The following is a 14,864-nucleotide window of genomic DNA, read 5'->3' on the forward strand; positions in this document are numbered from 1 at the left end:
AAGTCCACGATGGGGGCTCGAATTCTCTGTGGCACCCGATACCCCAATCCCGTAACCCCTCCTCTGCCCTTTCGCTCCGCCCGCCTATTGTCCCTTTGGGTTCGATGACAGGAAGAGAGATCTGCCCTTGGAAGTGGTTCACTGGTCCCCTGGCGGGGCAGAGCAGATGTCCCACTCTCCGTGTCGTGGCAGCGAGTGGATCTTGCTAACGAGGAGATACCTCCAGGCGAGACAGGCCCCCTGTGTTTGCTTGGCAAATCTGTCTGGGATTTGTGCTTCTCTACTGTTCTGACATTCTCTGCTGCCCTGATTAAGACAGGCGGCAGAAATCCTCTTTTTGTTCTCAGAATTATGAATATCTCTGCGTTTAAGCGGGATGTCCCTGAATTTCTACCATTCCAGATGGAGTACCTTCAACCAGTGTTGTAGTACTGGAGTCCAGGACTCGTGACTCAACTTGGACTTGAGCACTGATTACTCTGACTTGGACTTGGACTCGAGCATTGACTGCATTCAGACTCGGAAGGTGCAGACGAGAACTCAGACTTGTTAATTGATAAATTGTTATTTATTTTATATGTTTTTTTGTAATAGGCCCTAATCATTGGCATAGGATATTGATATTGTGTGACAAAGTAAATGAACTCCCTTTGAAATGGTGACTACTGTGTCATTTATGTTTAATGTAGAACTTTTTTTATTTGTATGTCAGCTCTTTGACTGCCAGAGTGGAGTGGACTCAACCTTGATGACTTTGACTTGGACTCAGACTAGGGTAATGGGGACTTGACTCGGGCTCTTCGTTGGTGACTCAGACTTGGACTCTGACTCGAACACTGGGGACTCGAGACTCGACTCAGACGCAAGATTTAGTGACTCGACTACAACACTGCCTTCAACTATTGACCTGCATGGTCAATGATGATAATCTAACCCAGTAAAACGGTCCTGCCTCAGAGGTTACTAAATTTCTCCACTGGTGAAAAATAAACTGTACATTCAAACACACACACAAAAAGAAATCGAATCTTCTAAGGGCTTATTAAAACATGAAACATTATTAGACAGGGTGATACATTTGGGGTGATACATTCAGCATTTCAACAACACGAAAGAGCAGTCAGTTATTAGTAACCTCCATTTTTGGGTTGTGATTGTTCATGTTAATAATGTTGTGGCCACATGGGGTGTTGATGGGAATTTCAGGCCCCCTGATCAAATGGAATACTATAAAAAACCATACGACCATCAAATAGGACTGTTAATCCAGAAATGTTCAGGGGGCCAACACTTTCCATGCCACTCACGAGTTTTCTCGGAATTATTAACACTTTAATCGCCGGAGACGCCGAAACTCGTCTTTCCCCGCCATTCTGCCGAAGATGCTGTAACACGTCTTTGATATCAATATTTCAAAAATCTGTGATCGAAATCATATTTCTCCCCCGGGGACCTGAGATATACTGCTGAGCTCCACTCAACTCTCTAACGGTTCAAGAGCGCCATCTGGTGGCCGATCGGGGGATCGCCCAGGGGAGAAACAGGATGTAGAAGCTGGTGCTCATTTCAATTCGGTCCGATCACTTGCTATAGGTCCCGGGACTCGAGCTCGACACAATACATAGCGATCCGTTGCCAATAACTCGATAAACAACATGATTTGGACGTATATACTATTATACAACCTGGAAATGGATCGGGTATTTCTCCATCCCATAATAGAAATAATTCTGTTCCATGCTCATCTGCCAACGGCGCGAGGAAGCTACGTGAGTTTCAGCGTTATTTTCTAATGTCCTCTATACTAACCGCTCTAATGATCATATCACCCACACTAGATGAATGATATAACGTTGCCCACGGAATTATAAACGACCCCCCGCCCATCCGGTGAACATCAGATCATACATAGTAACTTCTAGAACTACGTGCAGTTGACATTTTTTATCTGGCACCGATCGCTATCAAAACTGTATTTGATCATCAATATAATGCATTTAGGGCTATAAATCAAGTTCTGGAGAAAGCTGCAGAAAACGATAAAAACATACTTATACATTTAGACCGTATTTTAGTATGAATATGTGAATGAAAAAGTATAACATTGCTACACCCTGAACAATAGATATAGGATATTGAATGGGCCATAATAATGTCAATTTAGCAATACAATTTAAAAAGTTATAGCCCTGCAAAGAAGGGGAACTTCTCCATAGACAAATAGAGCTGGCTAGGGATGGTAAATTATGAATTTAACCATGGCGATCAAAGTGTTAATATCTCGTTGAAAGCCACTCACGATATTTCTCGGAATTTTTATTTTATTTTTTTGTAGCGATCTGAAATCATATTGCATCACGCGAGCCTACCCGAGTGCCGCCGGCGATCAGATGTGGAAAAAAGCGCCCCCTATCTTCTCCCAGATGACATAAGGGATTTTGGAATGGACTCAATGAAAATGGATGGGGAAAAAAATCAGGTACTCCACATTTTCCAGTCCACTGATGCAGCCGGGGTTACCACAGTTCATTATGGATCCTCTGAGCCCCGCAGAATCATGTGTTCTACTGTATCACGTTGGATCTATACACTTATCGATTTTTTCGAATGGTGATCAGGAATTGGAATATACCAGTTGGATACCATCTGATGTCAGGTAAGGAATCTATGTTATCAGTGTTAGGATAATCAGACTCATTTTGATGAAGATATAAGCTGTTTTGTGAAATGTCCTCTATCGGTTTCACTGTAAAAATCCAAGAGGAAATTAACACGCCGATTATCCGTGCGTGGCTCGAATGGGCGTGCGTGTACGTATAATATTGATCATCTAGTGTTTGTTTGAAAACGATTCATAAATAGGCCGACAAATATCAACGTTCTGGAATATTCCAGTAAAAGACAATTATCATAGAATGGCCCAGAATGGACTGTTTTTTACCTCAAAACGGGTGCTTTTCAAAATGCTCTCAAACGGAAATGAAGCGATAAAAAACCAATCTGCCTTGACAGCACTGACTGGAAAAGGATTCTTTGATAAGCGACGGGCAGATTAGACACATAGCCATAATTTAAAACATAGATTAGGCGATATTAACGATAACATTGGCGCCGATGGTGGCATTCAAGCGCTAACTCACCACCACCACCTAACAAGCCCTTCTTTTTGCAGATTGAGATTTGTGCTTCATCTTGGAATAATAATGATTCTTCTCCCCCGTGACTAAGCATTGTCTCTCCACATCCACAGGCCTCGGTGAAACTGCCACCGTAACCCCTTTTGGTGAGTCATTCTGTCTCCTATTTTTCATTACCGCTTCAAGTTGTTCACTCCATCTAAATTGCACCAGCAAGGAAATCGTTCAGAGATATTCCCCCTCTATCTCTCTTTCCTCTGGAGATTTCTCTTGACGCTCTGTTGTTCCGTGTGATAAATGGAGGGAATAGTCCGCGCGTTCTATCGGCCCGTAGTATCTATCCAGATAAGGTCAAATACATGGAGGGACCTAAGACGACCCTCTGCCTTGTTGACTGAACAGATGCGGCATCATAACCGAGATCCGTGCCTTTGATCACGCCCGCGAGAAGGAGAGGCGAAGGTCTGCGGGTGTGCATAGAAAACAGCTAATCACATTTTCGAACGAATGCTAATGAGGTTTCAGCTATTCACGACAGCCTTGAATAAGTGGCCCTGAGTGAGCGCGGCACCCCGGATACAGACAGGCATTCATCAAAGCCGGCGAAGCAGCGTTTGTTTACTCTGCTCCTGAACGCTGTGAAAATTAAACTCTTAATTTGGTTGATGTTATTGAAAGACCCACCCACCCACCACCCTCCCACCCGTAGCGGTGTTTAGCCGTGTTTTTCCCCCCCACCGCTGTTCGTTCCACCGGCTTCAGGTTCCCACAGCCGCGTCTGCGCTCGCCGTGGTTTAATTTTCACCGCCCCAGCCCCATCCTGTCCCAAATGAGCAAGTCCTGTAATTCTCCTTTAATTGCTCAGAACATGTCCGCATCGTAAACAATGCCGCACGATGAGAATTTAATGAGTGGGCAAGCACCTAGATGTTTTGGGTGATTAGGCATTAATAAGGCTGCCTTTTAATTGCACACTTTAGGGTCCCTCCTTAACAATGCCATTAGATGTTTACCTCATCGCACCTTCTCCTACGCTTTAGATCTCAATATTTTTTTTATTAATTTGTTTTAATTTTATTTGCATTTGTACAAAAGAGCACACCGCTGTCTCTCCGTCCTTCAGAGAAAGTCATGTCAAGGCGGGCAGATGTTGCCCGTGCAATAATTCATGATTACCTTTAATCGCTTTCTATAATGAGCCTTTTGTCCCCCCAGTGACAGAGACGGAGAAGCTCCCCCTGTACACTAGGGAGACAGCTGTCTGCGGGATATGAAAACAAACGCTGATGAAAAATCACATTTGTTAAAATAACAAAGTCAAAGTCCGGGGGGAGAATACATATGAATGCACATTGACAAGATACACAGTGTGTTCTCAACGGCGTCATCCCTCTGGATATGGTGTTCTGACAATGTAGTTATAATATTCTGCTATATGTGAACACATTATGTCTTGAATCTGTCCTTTCTTTCTGTTCCCCGTCCCCAGCAGATTACGACGTGGACGACGGATACTTTGATGCCATTCTAGGAGGTGAGTTCAAATACATCATGCATCAATGAAACTGAAAAAGAAAATTATGTCGATATGGGAAGTGAATTGTTGCTGGAGGCAGACATCAGCCTTGGCTTGGTCGCAGCGAGGGAAACATAGACGTCTCCGCCTTTCCGAGACATAACAGTATCTGTTAAATGTTTTGGAACAAAGCTTTTTTAAAGTCATTTTGAAGATAGCTAACCGACAGACCAGATGCCACCAATACAATGCCACTGGTGTTCGTTTATGGTGTTCTCATGGCCCAGAGCATCGTCCATGTCTCCTGATAGTGGATATGTACAGTATTTATACCATAAAGTTGTTCTTCATGGTGAGGTGCTCATATAATATCATTTATTTTTTTTACTTTATTTGTAGTACATTGTATTAAAAAATATGTTACTCCATGCCCAAGTCCATAAAAACATTGGACTTACGATATCTTTTTATTTTTTCCTGTTTCTGATTTTTATCTGATTTTCTCCCCGTCCCAATTAGTCGTTGTGCCAATTCCCCCCCCCCTCCCCTACCTGGCGGAGTGTATCACTTCCGCAACGGATTTAGTTGGATTTCGGTTTCCGGGTTCGCCTGATTGGCCGCAACGTGACACGCCGTGGCCCGCCCCCACGGCAGCGGCAGAGGCGGCAGCGGCAGACGCTGCTGTGTTTCACTGCCGCTTTCCCACTTCAACGCCAGAGCAATATTGTCGCGCCATCTTCTGAGTGCAGACGCGCTGCTGTTTAATCACTTTTCCCACTGAGTTACCATACGCTATACAATATACTATGCAATGTACTAATATACAATACGGCTCACTTTTCCCACTTCAATGACAGAGCTGCTGTTTAATAATATTGTCGCGTTGTGGAAAGCAGGATGAGAGAGCGTAGATTTCAGTGTGTATCATTTAATAATTTATCATTTAACATTTGAAAGGCATACATTGTTGTCATACAGAAGTACAGAATACTTTTATCCAAAATGCTTCTTACTGTTAACCATACAATATACAATATACTATGCAATGTACTAATATACAATACGCTATAGTGCAAAGCAGCAATGGGATGAGGTACAATTTACAGTAAGGTGTACGAGTTGCAGTGCAAATGCTTCTTACTGGTGCGCTCCAGAGACTGTTACTGTACCATACAATATACAATATACTATGCAATGTACTAATATACAATACGCTATAGTGCAAAGCAGAAATTTAAGATTTACGAGTTGCAGTGCAAATGCTTCTTACTGTTGCGCTCCAGAGACTGTTACCATACAATATACAATATACTGCGCAATGTACTAATATACAATACGCTATAGTGCAAAGCAGAAATCAATCAGGCGAACCCGGAAACCGAAATCCGCGCAGCGGCAACGCTGCCGCTGCCGCGCGGGGGCGTGCCACAGCGTGTCACGTGGCCGTCACGGCCAATCAGGCGAACCCGGAAACCGGAATCCAACTAAGTCCGTTGCGGAAGTGATACACGCTACCTGGCGCTGTATGCATGTTCTCCCACGAGTCGGTACAAGGGCGTCCCGAGTCGATCGCACGCTTCCTCCAAGGCGTGCGCCGACAGCCAGTGACGTCTTTTCACTTGGCAGCGAGGGCTCTCATTGGTGAAGTGTAACGCGTGGGAGGGCATGCTATCTCCACCAAGTCCTGCCCCGCTTAGCAAGCGCCGAGACCTGACCTGTAGGCGTTGCTGTCCACAACGCCAGATTCCCACCCGCCAGCTTTCGAACCCTGTAATACTGCCAATTGTATTGGTATGAACGGCCAGCCAAGCTGGTGACAACGCCGGGAGCTGGATTCGAACACGCGAATCCAGCATCTCCGGCGTTGGTGATAAATGCAATCTCCGCTACGCCACCTGACCGCCCTGGACTTAAGAATATATTTATTTGTAATGTCTGGTTAGGAGCGAGGGAAAGTGGATGGATTATCCAATGGGGGGTCCGGAAGGGGGGGGGGGGGGGGGGGTACGAGCTGGAGCATATGTGTGTAGGTTTTTAGATAACAGGTATTAAGGGTATATCCTATATAAGACAATTAACTAAAATGTGATTTCATTGGATGTGCACTGACAACTAATGCTTGTATATCTTATCGTGTGTTGTCATGTTTGTTTATGTGTTTGTTTAAAAAATTATACAAAAAATAAATACAAAAAAAGAATATATTTATTTTATATTTAGAGCCTAGTCCACTCAAAAAGGGATAAAGGGCTTGGAATTTTGCATTCACTAAATTCTAAGTTGTGAATTTTCATTTGTATTAATTTTGGTTCAATATAACAGCCCAAATGCAACTTTTTTTTGTTTTTACAACAATACAAAGTAAATTACTACAATATAATGTACATGACGTATATGCATATTAAACAGTGTAACGGTCATTGTGAAATGCCAGATAAAACCTTCATCTGTCCCCATTCCGCAGCTGTCATTGTCACCGTGGTGCTGGTGCTCGTCTGTCTGGCGGTCGTAGTGATCCGCTACATGTACCGGCACAAGGGCACCTACCACACCAACGAGGCCAAGGGCACAGAGTTTGCCAAAACAGCAGATGCGGCGCTCCGGGGAGACCCTGCCCTACAGGAGGCCATGGACGAGAGCAAAAAGGAGTACTTCATCTGAGAATTGGTGTCCCCTCCCCAACGTGTTTCCCTCGGACAGAGTCTTCCAATTAACTTTTTCCTGCGCATTTTGAAGAGTTTTGGAGGATAAAAGTACAGTAGGGAGAAATGCCTCTCAGCGAAAGAGCACCTGTACCTAGTTTTACCATATCCCATTTGGACTCAGAGTGACTGATCTGACATTTGTTTGCCTGAAGGAGTACGAGAGGCAACTTAAAATACCAGACGTTTAGTGACTGTCCTCCACTGTGTTTTTCTCTTCTCTTTGCAGCATAGATTACGTATGACTAGATGTGCCATGCCATGAAACAGAATAAGTTAAATCGCCCATTAATCGAAACATGAATAATCGAAAGCAAGATGTGTCGAGATTCACATGGTGTGTTTGCCAAAAGAAAATATGAGAAAAAGGAAAACAATTATAACTCGAGCAAAAATGTGAGAGGATGTTTGAATGTGTGCACTGCTCGTGAACAAAATCTGCATCCGAATGGTTGAATTCGAACCAAATAAATCCCGGGATGGACACTGTGCATGTTTGAATGTCTAGCGCAGTAGCAGGATTCCGCGCAGGACCACAAAAACAACGACAACCACAGGGGCAAAAAGACGGACGGATGACACTGAAAATGGCATACTAAGGCTGTATAACTCCCTGTAGTGTATTATATTCTGATAGTGTTTCTCCTGAGCGGTCGTTCCATCGATTCCACGTTAAGACTTGCTGTGTACAGTGTATTATTGACCTGCTCAGACGCGGTCAAAGTTAGCCACATGTTAAAAGTCGGGCGCCGGACCTTATCAGCTCCTGTGTTCTCAGTTAGCCCAAAGGCATGACTTCCAACGTGAGTTTCATTGCTAATCAATAAAGGACTTCAAACTGTCTTTGAGGAATTACAAGGTTTGTGTTCCTGATACCGTGTGTGCAGACCGAAGATTAAACTTGACCTTTCATTTAACCTTGTTGGGATTGGTCGCTCTCGGAGAGCCTGAGGTGTGCATTCCTGAGAGTATGGATATTGTGGCGTCGCTGCTTGGTCAAGGCTAGAAGCTTATTTAGTGTAATTACTGTAAGTTTTAGGATGCTGTGATGGTGCTTTTGAAAATGCCTTAATAAAAAATCTAAAAAGGATGATAAAATGAAAAGCACATCTATTAAAAACTGGCAGCAATCCATTGGTATTGGTTTGCATTTCTGTCTGGACGATGCTATCGAAAATTGCTGCGTTTCATTTTATTTATTTATTTATTTAATTTTGTCATCCATTTTATTGCAGTTGAAACAGCAAATGAACATAAACCCCTGAGGTAAAAATAAAATAAAATAAGAAAATACATTTTCCTAACCACTGTTCCCACATCAGTCCCCACTGGTAAATGTAAGACCTGCTGGTAAATATAAGACCTGCTGGTAAATGTAAGACCCGCTGGTAAATATAAGACCTGCTGGTAAATGTAAGACCTGCTGGAACGTTTCCCTTCATACCTCCGACTGAGTTTGAAAAGAACACATTAGAATGTGTGAGTGATAGATAAATAGATAATAATAGCTTCCAAAGGAAAACAAAATGCCAGATTGCTCAGCCTTAATAACTTGTTCTCAGGCAGGGATGATGGATTATCTGTAAAGCCACAAACATTATTTTACACCCCCCGCCACACACACACAGTGTAGGCTAGTCTGGGAGCTTAGAATGCCTGTATCTCAAATGGGAAAACATTTCTAAAGGATTTATAAACTGATTCTGGCACCTCTATACATTAATAACGAGCAAAATATCTAGCTAAATATATCTGCTAGGAATGCATCATTTGCATCATCAAAATGGCTGCCTGTAGCTTATTTTGGCTAAAATTAAAATTGGTTATTATATTCAACCTAGAAAGCTGGCTTTGGTGTTGAACACAAAATAAATGACCCACTTATTGTGGTCTTTAGGCCTACTCATCATCATCTTCAGGATCCTCTGGGAGAAACTTGTTATGTGGATTGTCACATTCATGAAGTTGACATGGTCCACAGACAGTAGTACAAGGTAGTCCATATTTTCTGCATGAGCAGCGAAGTGTCTTGCAGGCAGTGGTACAGTTACAATGAATGACCTTCAAGAGACTGTCTGGAGCAGCATTCATTGTTGACATGAGTGAGACAAATCTATTGTCCTGCAGGTTCCAGCCCCAGTCTAGAGCATCTATACCATCATCTGTTCCCATCCAGACCATGACCTGGTAGTATGCTCTACGACAGTGGAATTTGGTAGCAGATTCAGTTGGTGGTAGACGTTCAGGCGTTACCGTTGATGAAGCTGAGACAACCTTCTTGCTGAAAATGTTATATCTCATTTTTGCAAGCGAATCTGTGCACTTTCCACCAAAAAAGACAGCCATTGCTTGGCACCCAAGGTCATCGATCACATCTGTTGTCTGGTTTGGTACAGTGAATGCATTGGCACAAGCCTGAAGGACAGGATCCCCTTTTACAAGTTTTTGGAATGCTGTCTTTTTGCCAACTCCGAAGATCCGGGAAGTTGTGTCACAGCCAGTCACAGCATGGATGAACAGCAACTGAGAACACACATCCTGTCCGAGTACTTCTTTCAAATGGTTTATGGCGTACACTTTAAAACTGCCATCAGCTTTCGACTTGTCTGATCTGAAATAAAGTCCCTTGCTATCTCTCTGTGCATAGTAAAGAAGTAAGATGAGGAGATCAGTATCTTCTCCAATCAGCGTTGTGGTGTGAAGAAGAGATGATCCCACTGCGGCCCTTACTATGTCTACATCAGCATCTCCAAGTGAATTGACCACAGTGCAATCCCGTTCTTTCAGTTCATCACTTATCATGTGGATCAGTTTCTGTTTATTCAGATCTCTTGACAGGAACTCCTCCTTCTTACCTGAGAACTCTGTCTCAGCAGTGAAGTTGACAATGGGATGAATATTGTTTCCTCTTCTTTGATGTGTGTTGTCTTTAATGGATGGCCCATCCTCATAGCCATCAAACACAATGGTTGTAGCTGAGCCATAATGTTGGATGGTGAAGTCTGCATATGACTGTGCAATTTTACCATAGCTTTGTCCGTGCTTCCATTGTATTCGGTGAAGGAGTGAACCACCATCAAGAACATAATGCTCCGTTTCTGGTACAGAATCTAGGATTGCATCACTTGCATGATCACAGATTGCGTGCGCTAGTTGTGGTTTATCAGCTTTGCGGAAGATGTTTCCGGCTTCAAAGAGGGCAGGAGGGAAAGGACTGAGTTCGTAACGCATAACCTCCTCCAATGACAGCTCTCCAGTTTGGGAGACAATAAGGAAACGTTGAAAAAGAAGTGCAGAATCAATGATTCGATCAGGAGCAACCTTGATAGACGATTTTTGTCCAAGGGTTATGGCTTTATCCTTTCTACTAAATGAAAATGTGAATGCCGGCTGTCCGATCATTTTGTGCATGATGTTGCGTCCAACAGAGTCATAATCATGCATGTTCACTCCATCCTCAGCGACAACACCTGTAACAACATTCCTTAAAGAAGAGTCTGGAGAGAAAGGTGAACATATAGCAAGTTTTGAAGTGATCTTCTCCAGGTCAGCAGCATCCCTTTTCATCCTTGCCTCTGTTGAATCCTTGTGCTGTTCTGATGTTGTGTATGTCTGGTTTGAGAACTCCTGCATTGCGGTGTTATACTCTGATGTTATGCCCTTTGACATTGTCCAAAGGGATCTCTGATTGTCGGTCATTCCACTTCCATGTGTCATCCCTCATGTAGTCTTCAATGACCTCATCAATGTTGTTTCGATTACAAGATCTGAGCTGAGGCCTGCCCATGATTGGCTGCTGCGACGGATAACATGAAAACCCTTTTCAAATTGTCTGAAGACATCTGGGTGGTTGATGTGAAGCTGACTCATCTCTTGGACATAAAAGTGTGCCGATTTCAAGTAATTGTAATGCCCAGCCGCAGCGAATATCGGCATGCATTCAGAAACAGCGCGTAGGTGCAGAAGCCAGGAACCTGTGCGATCTGCTGTTATCAGTGACCTAGCAACTTCTAACATGTGTTGGTAATTTATCCACAACTGACTAGTTTTGGATCTAGCACACAGTTCCATCTTCTTTTTTCCCAGCTCTTCATTTATTGTAATGAGGGTCTCTGATGTGAACACTGTTTCCAATGGCATTTCACCCTTAACTATTGAGGTATACATTGCTTCAGACTGTTCAACCATTGCTGCAAATTCATGACTATCATCTACCATTTCTGATATTATCATGCGGTTAAGATATTTGTCAACCAGAAGATGGCCACGGAATGCTCTCTGAACTGATTTGCCTGTCATCATATGGGCTACTGAGTTCTCCCCATAGACTACCCCTAGAATGTCCTTAAGTCCTGTACCGTCCATCAGTGTACCAATTGCTCCTAGCAAATTCATAAATGTGTGAAATCCTCATAGGAGCAGGACAAAGGACTTGAGGTGACTGCACTGTGGTGAATCTAGGATTATCTCTGCTGCTTTCCAATATAGGGGTTGGTCAAATGTAACTACTGGGGCAAGGTGGTGTTTGGATGCCAGACCACAAATGAACTCCAGTGTTGACAGAATGCATGTTTTGTCTCCGGAGTACATGTCTATCATTGGTAAGTATCTCACTGAAGACTGCCCTGGATGTTCATCTCCCTTATGAATAATGTGCATCATCCCCTGCCAACCAGGTGCAGGCTGTTTGAAATTGAACGATAACTCCCAAAGCAGATCAACCATCTTGTTACATTCTGCGAGTCTTGGAAGTTCTTTAAATGTGGTGTCTCTACAAAAGTGTTTGGCAAAGTGATAATCTATTATCACAACGTTTGACCTCTGCACAAGATTCAGTTCATTAATTCTGAACCTCGGAATCCTTTGGTCTGTCTTCTGTCCTGGTGTCAAGGCAGCTATCATGCCCATCCCATGAAATGTCCCTTTCCCATCAATTGTTAGAATATTATGATCTACATTGTCTGCAGCAAATAAGACGGTCGTGTTCAACACATCAATATCCTTACCAAGCATGTTTGGTGCAGTACAATTTGCAGCATTCATTTCAAACCTCTGCAGTTCAGAATAGGAAGAGCAGAATCCCATCTTATTCAGCATAATTTATCTACAATGAACCGAGACCGGTTTAAGTGGTGCATTTGCACTGCTAGGCCAATTTGCAAAGGGGCAAGGACAGCTCGTGGTCGGACTGCCTGTATGATTGCGTGGCCAATACTAGCAATTTTCTGCTCTGTCTCTTTACCGACAAACAAAGCTTTTAACACAATGTGGAGTGATTGTGGAATATAATCAAGGGCATTCTGTAGTTTTAGTGTCTCTGTAGTCGAGAGCTGGAGAGTGCAAACACCTTTTTTAGTAAGCTATTTGTATTTGTATAGTCATTTTAAACTCCTGGGCGCCAGTTTGGACGCCATCTTGAAAATTATGCCTTTCCGGAAGGTGTATTTTCCTAGATTTTTAGTATGTTCACAAGCATGTCTAGAGGTACCAGAATCAAGTGAAAAATCATAGTTATATATTTTTTTCTATTGAGATATATAGCCATTTTAAGCTTGGTCTGCCGCCATTTTGGACGCCATCTTGAAAATTAAGCCTTTCTGGAAGGTGTATTTTCCTAGATTTTTTGTATGTTCGTGAACATGCCCAGAGGTACCAGAATCAGTTGAGAAATCCTTTGCACCATATTCTCAATTTGAGATATAGCCATTTTAATATCTCCACCGCCATCTGGGACGCCATCTTGGAAATGGCGGCTTTCGGGGGGGTCGATTTTGGTCGACTTTTAGTATGTTATTTACCACGCCCAATACTATCGGAATCCATCGAAAAACCTTTTGTATAAATTTTCTTTGGGTTAAGTGCTTTTTTTTCATAGATTGACTCGCCTAGTGGTCCATTCCCATCCCATAACTGTTGGTAGAGACTCTGGCTGCTCTCATCTCTAGCAGTTATTATGCACATACTGTACATCTAGCTGGTAATTCTCTCCATAATACACTTTGAAAGCAAGTGCAGGTTTTGGTAGTAATGTTATTTAGGTTAACCTCAAGTGGTGCTAACTTCGAGTTATTGACCTCCTCCTAAACGTTGACAGTAAAAACTACAGATATTTTTTCTTACAGTGTGCATGGAGGGGGGGTATTCTTTTTGTGTTGCATAATGTAAATACGGTTGGAGACAGAACTTTTCTTTCAGTGAAACCACAGCTACTGAGGAGCGGAGCGGAAAGTGCCCGGTTGGTCTCTTTTCTCTCTTCTTCTATTGCATCAAGGGAAAACCGGATTGAAATGGTAAGAATTCACTCTTTAAGACCCCTTCGCTGTGAAATGTTTTCTTATATGGTGAAATATTCATGGTTCTGCATTATTTTTCTAAATCTTTTATTCATCTATGTGAGGTAAATCCAACTAAAAGCAAATAAAAAGGCATTCCAAGTCAAACAAGTACGATTTCCAAGTTCGGAAAATGACAAATATACAATTATTAATGAGAGGAAAGTGCTCCAGAGGGTTCAGAAGTATTTTTTCCACATTATGTACTGAACCATGACAGGTCCTGCGTATTCTGAGGATTTAAGTGTGTCCGTTGATTGTCCATCTTTGGCTTTGAGTGTGTTTACTTCTGTTCATCAATAAAAACCCATTGGAAATGGACTATCAATTATTGCTGCCTCCGTAGAAGTTTTCCTTTTAAGAAGTGAAAGAATGTCGGCACTCGTATATATCCTAAGTGAGCTCACGTGATTCAAACGAATGCCAGGTTGGAGGTTGAGATGGTACTGTACGGCCGAAGCACAACTCTCACTGGCAGCAATAACATGGTTGAAATAATAATAAATAAAAAATGACTTTCAACCAATCACCAAAGGCCAATGGTGGAAGAAATACACAGTTCCTTTACTTAAGTATAAGGAGAAATACCCAGATAAATGAGTAAAAGTCATCCATTCAAATTCTACAGTACTTAAGTTGAAGTAGAGAAGTATTTGCTATTGCATGCACCTAAGTATCTAAAGTAAAAGTATGCATTCTACATGACATTTCATGTGTATTCCAGTGCTTGGGAGCATCCAAACCTCGATCCATTGATCTCTAAATGTCATGTTAAAGTGGTACAGTATGTGGTCCAGCTCTGCTGCTCTGATTAAAGGTTATGTTAAAGTGGTACTGTAGGTGGTCCAGTTATGCTGCTCTGATTACATCCTCTTGAAGTTGGCAGGCTTCAAACGTGAAAGTATATAATCTTCATACATTTTTTCCATGTTTTCTATGCAAAAGTAAAATGGAGTAAAAAGTACAATATTTCCTTTGAAATGTAGTGGAGTAAAAGTATAAAGTTCCCTACAATTTAAAATCACATAAAGTACTGTACAAGTAGCTTGAAATTGTATTTAAGTACAGTACTTGAGTAAAAATATGTTACTTTCCACTACTGCCAAAGGCTCATAGTCAAATGAATTTTCAAAGCGTACACTGATATATTTATATGGCTTTATCTTTAGTCGTACAG

At 42.4% G+C, this 14,864-nt stretch overlaps 1 protein-coding gene across 1 annotated transcript in view; it reads left to right on the forward strand.

The window, feature by feature from the left end:
- The window catches only part of LOC311228476 (glycophorin-C-like), a gene marked incomplete at its 5' end in the record, with an annotated part of 38,660 nt that extends 30,243 nt beyond the window's left edge, over nucleotides 1-8,417 (forward strand). The window contains 4 exons of the mRNA XM_084314381.1: nucleotides 2,434-2,479; nucleotides 3,251-3,283; nucleotides 4,630-4,671; nucleotides 7,118-8,417. Of these exons, the coding sequence (XP_084170507.1) occupies nucleotides 2,434-2,479; nucleotides 3,251-3,283; nucleotides 4,630-4,671; nucleotides 7,118-7,314 (318 nt within the window). The 3' untranslated portion in view covers nucleotides 7,315-8,417. The remainder of the gene's footprint in view (nucleotides 1-2,433; nucleotides 2,480-3,250; nucleotides 3,284-4,629; nucleotides 4,672-7,117) is intronic.
- Between the last annotated feature and the right edge of the window lie 6,447 nt (nucleotides 8,418-14,864).

The sequence above is a fragment of the Notolepis coatsorum genome, assembly GCF_963971535.1.
Source record: "Notolepis coatsorum genome assembly, chromosome: 5".
In the NCBI taxonomy this organism is placed as follows: domain Eukaryota; kingdom Metazoa; phylum Chordata; class Actinopteri; order Aulopiformes; family Paralepididae; genus Notolepis; species Notolepis coatsorum.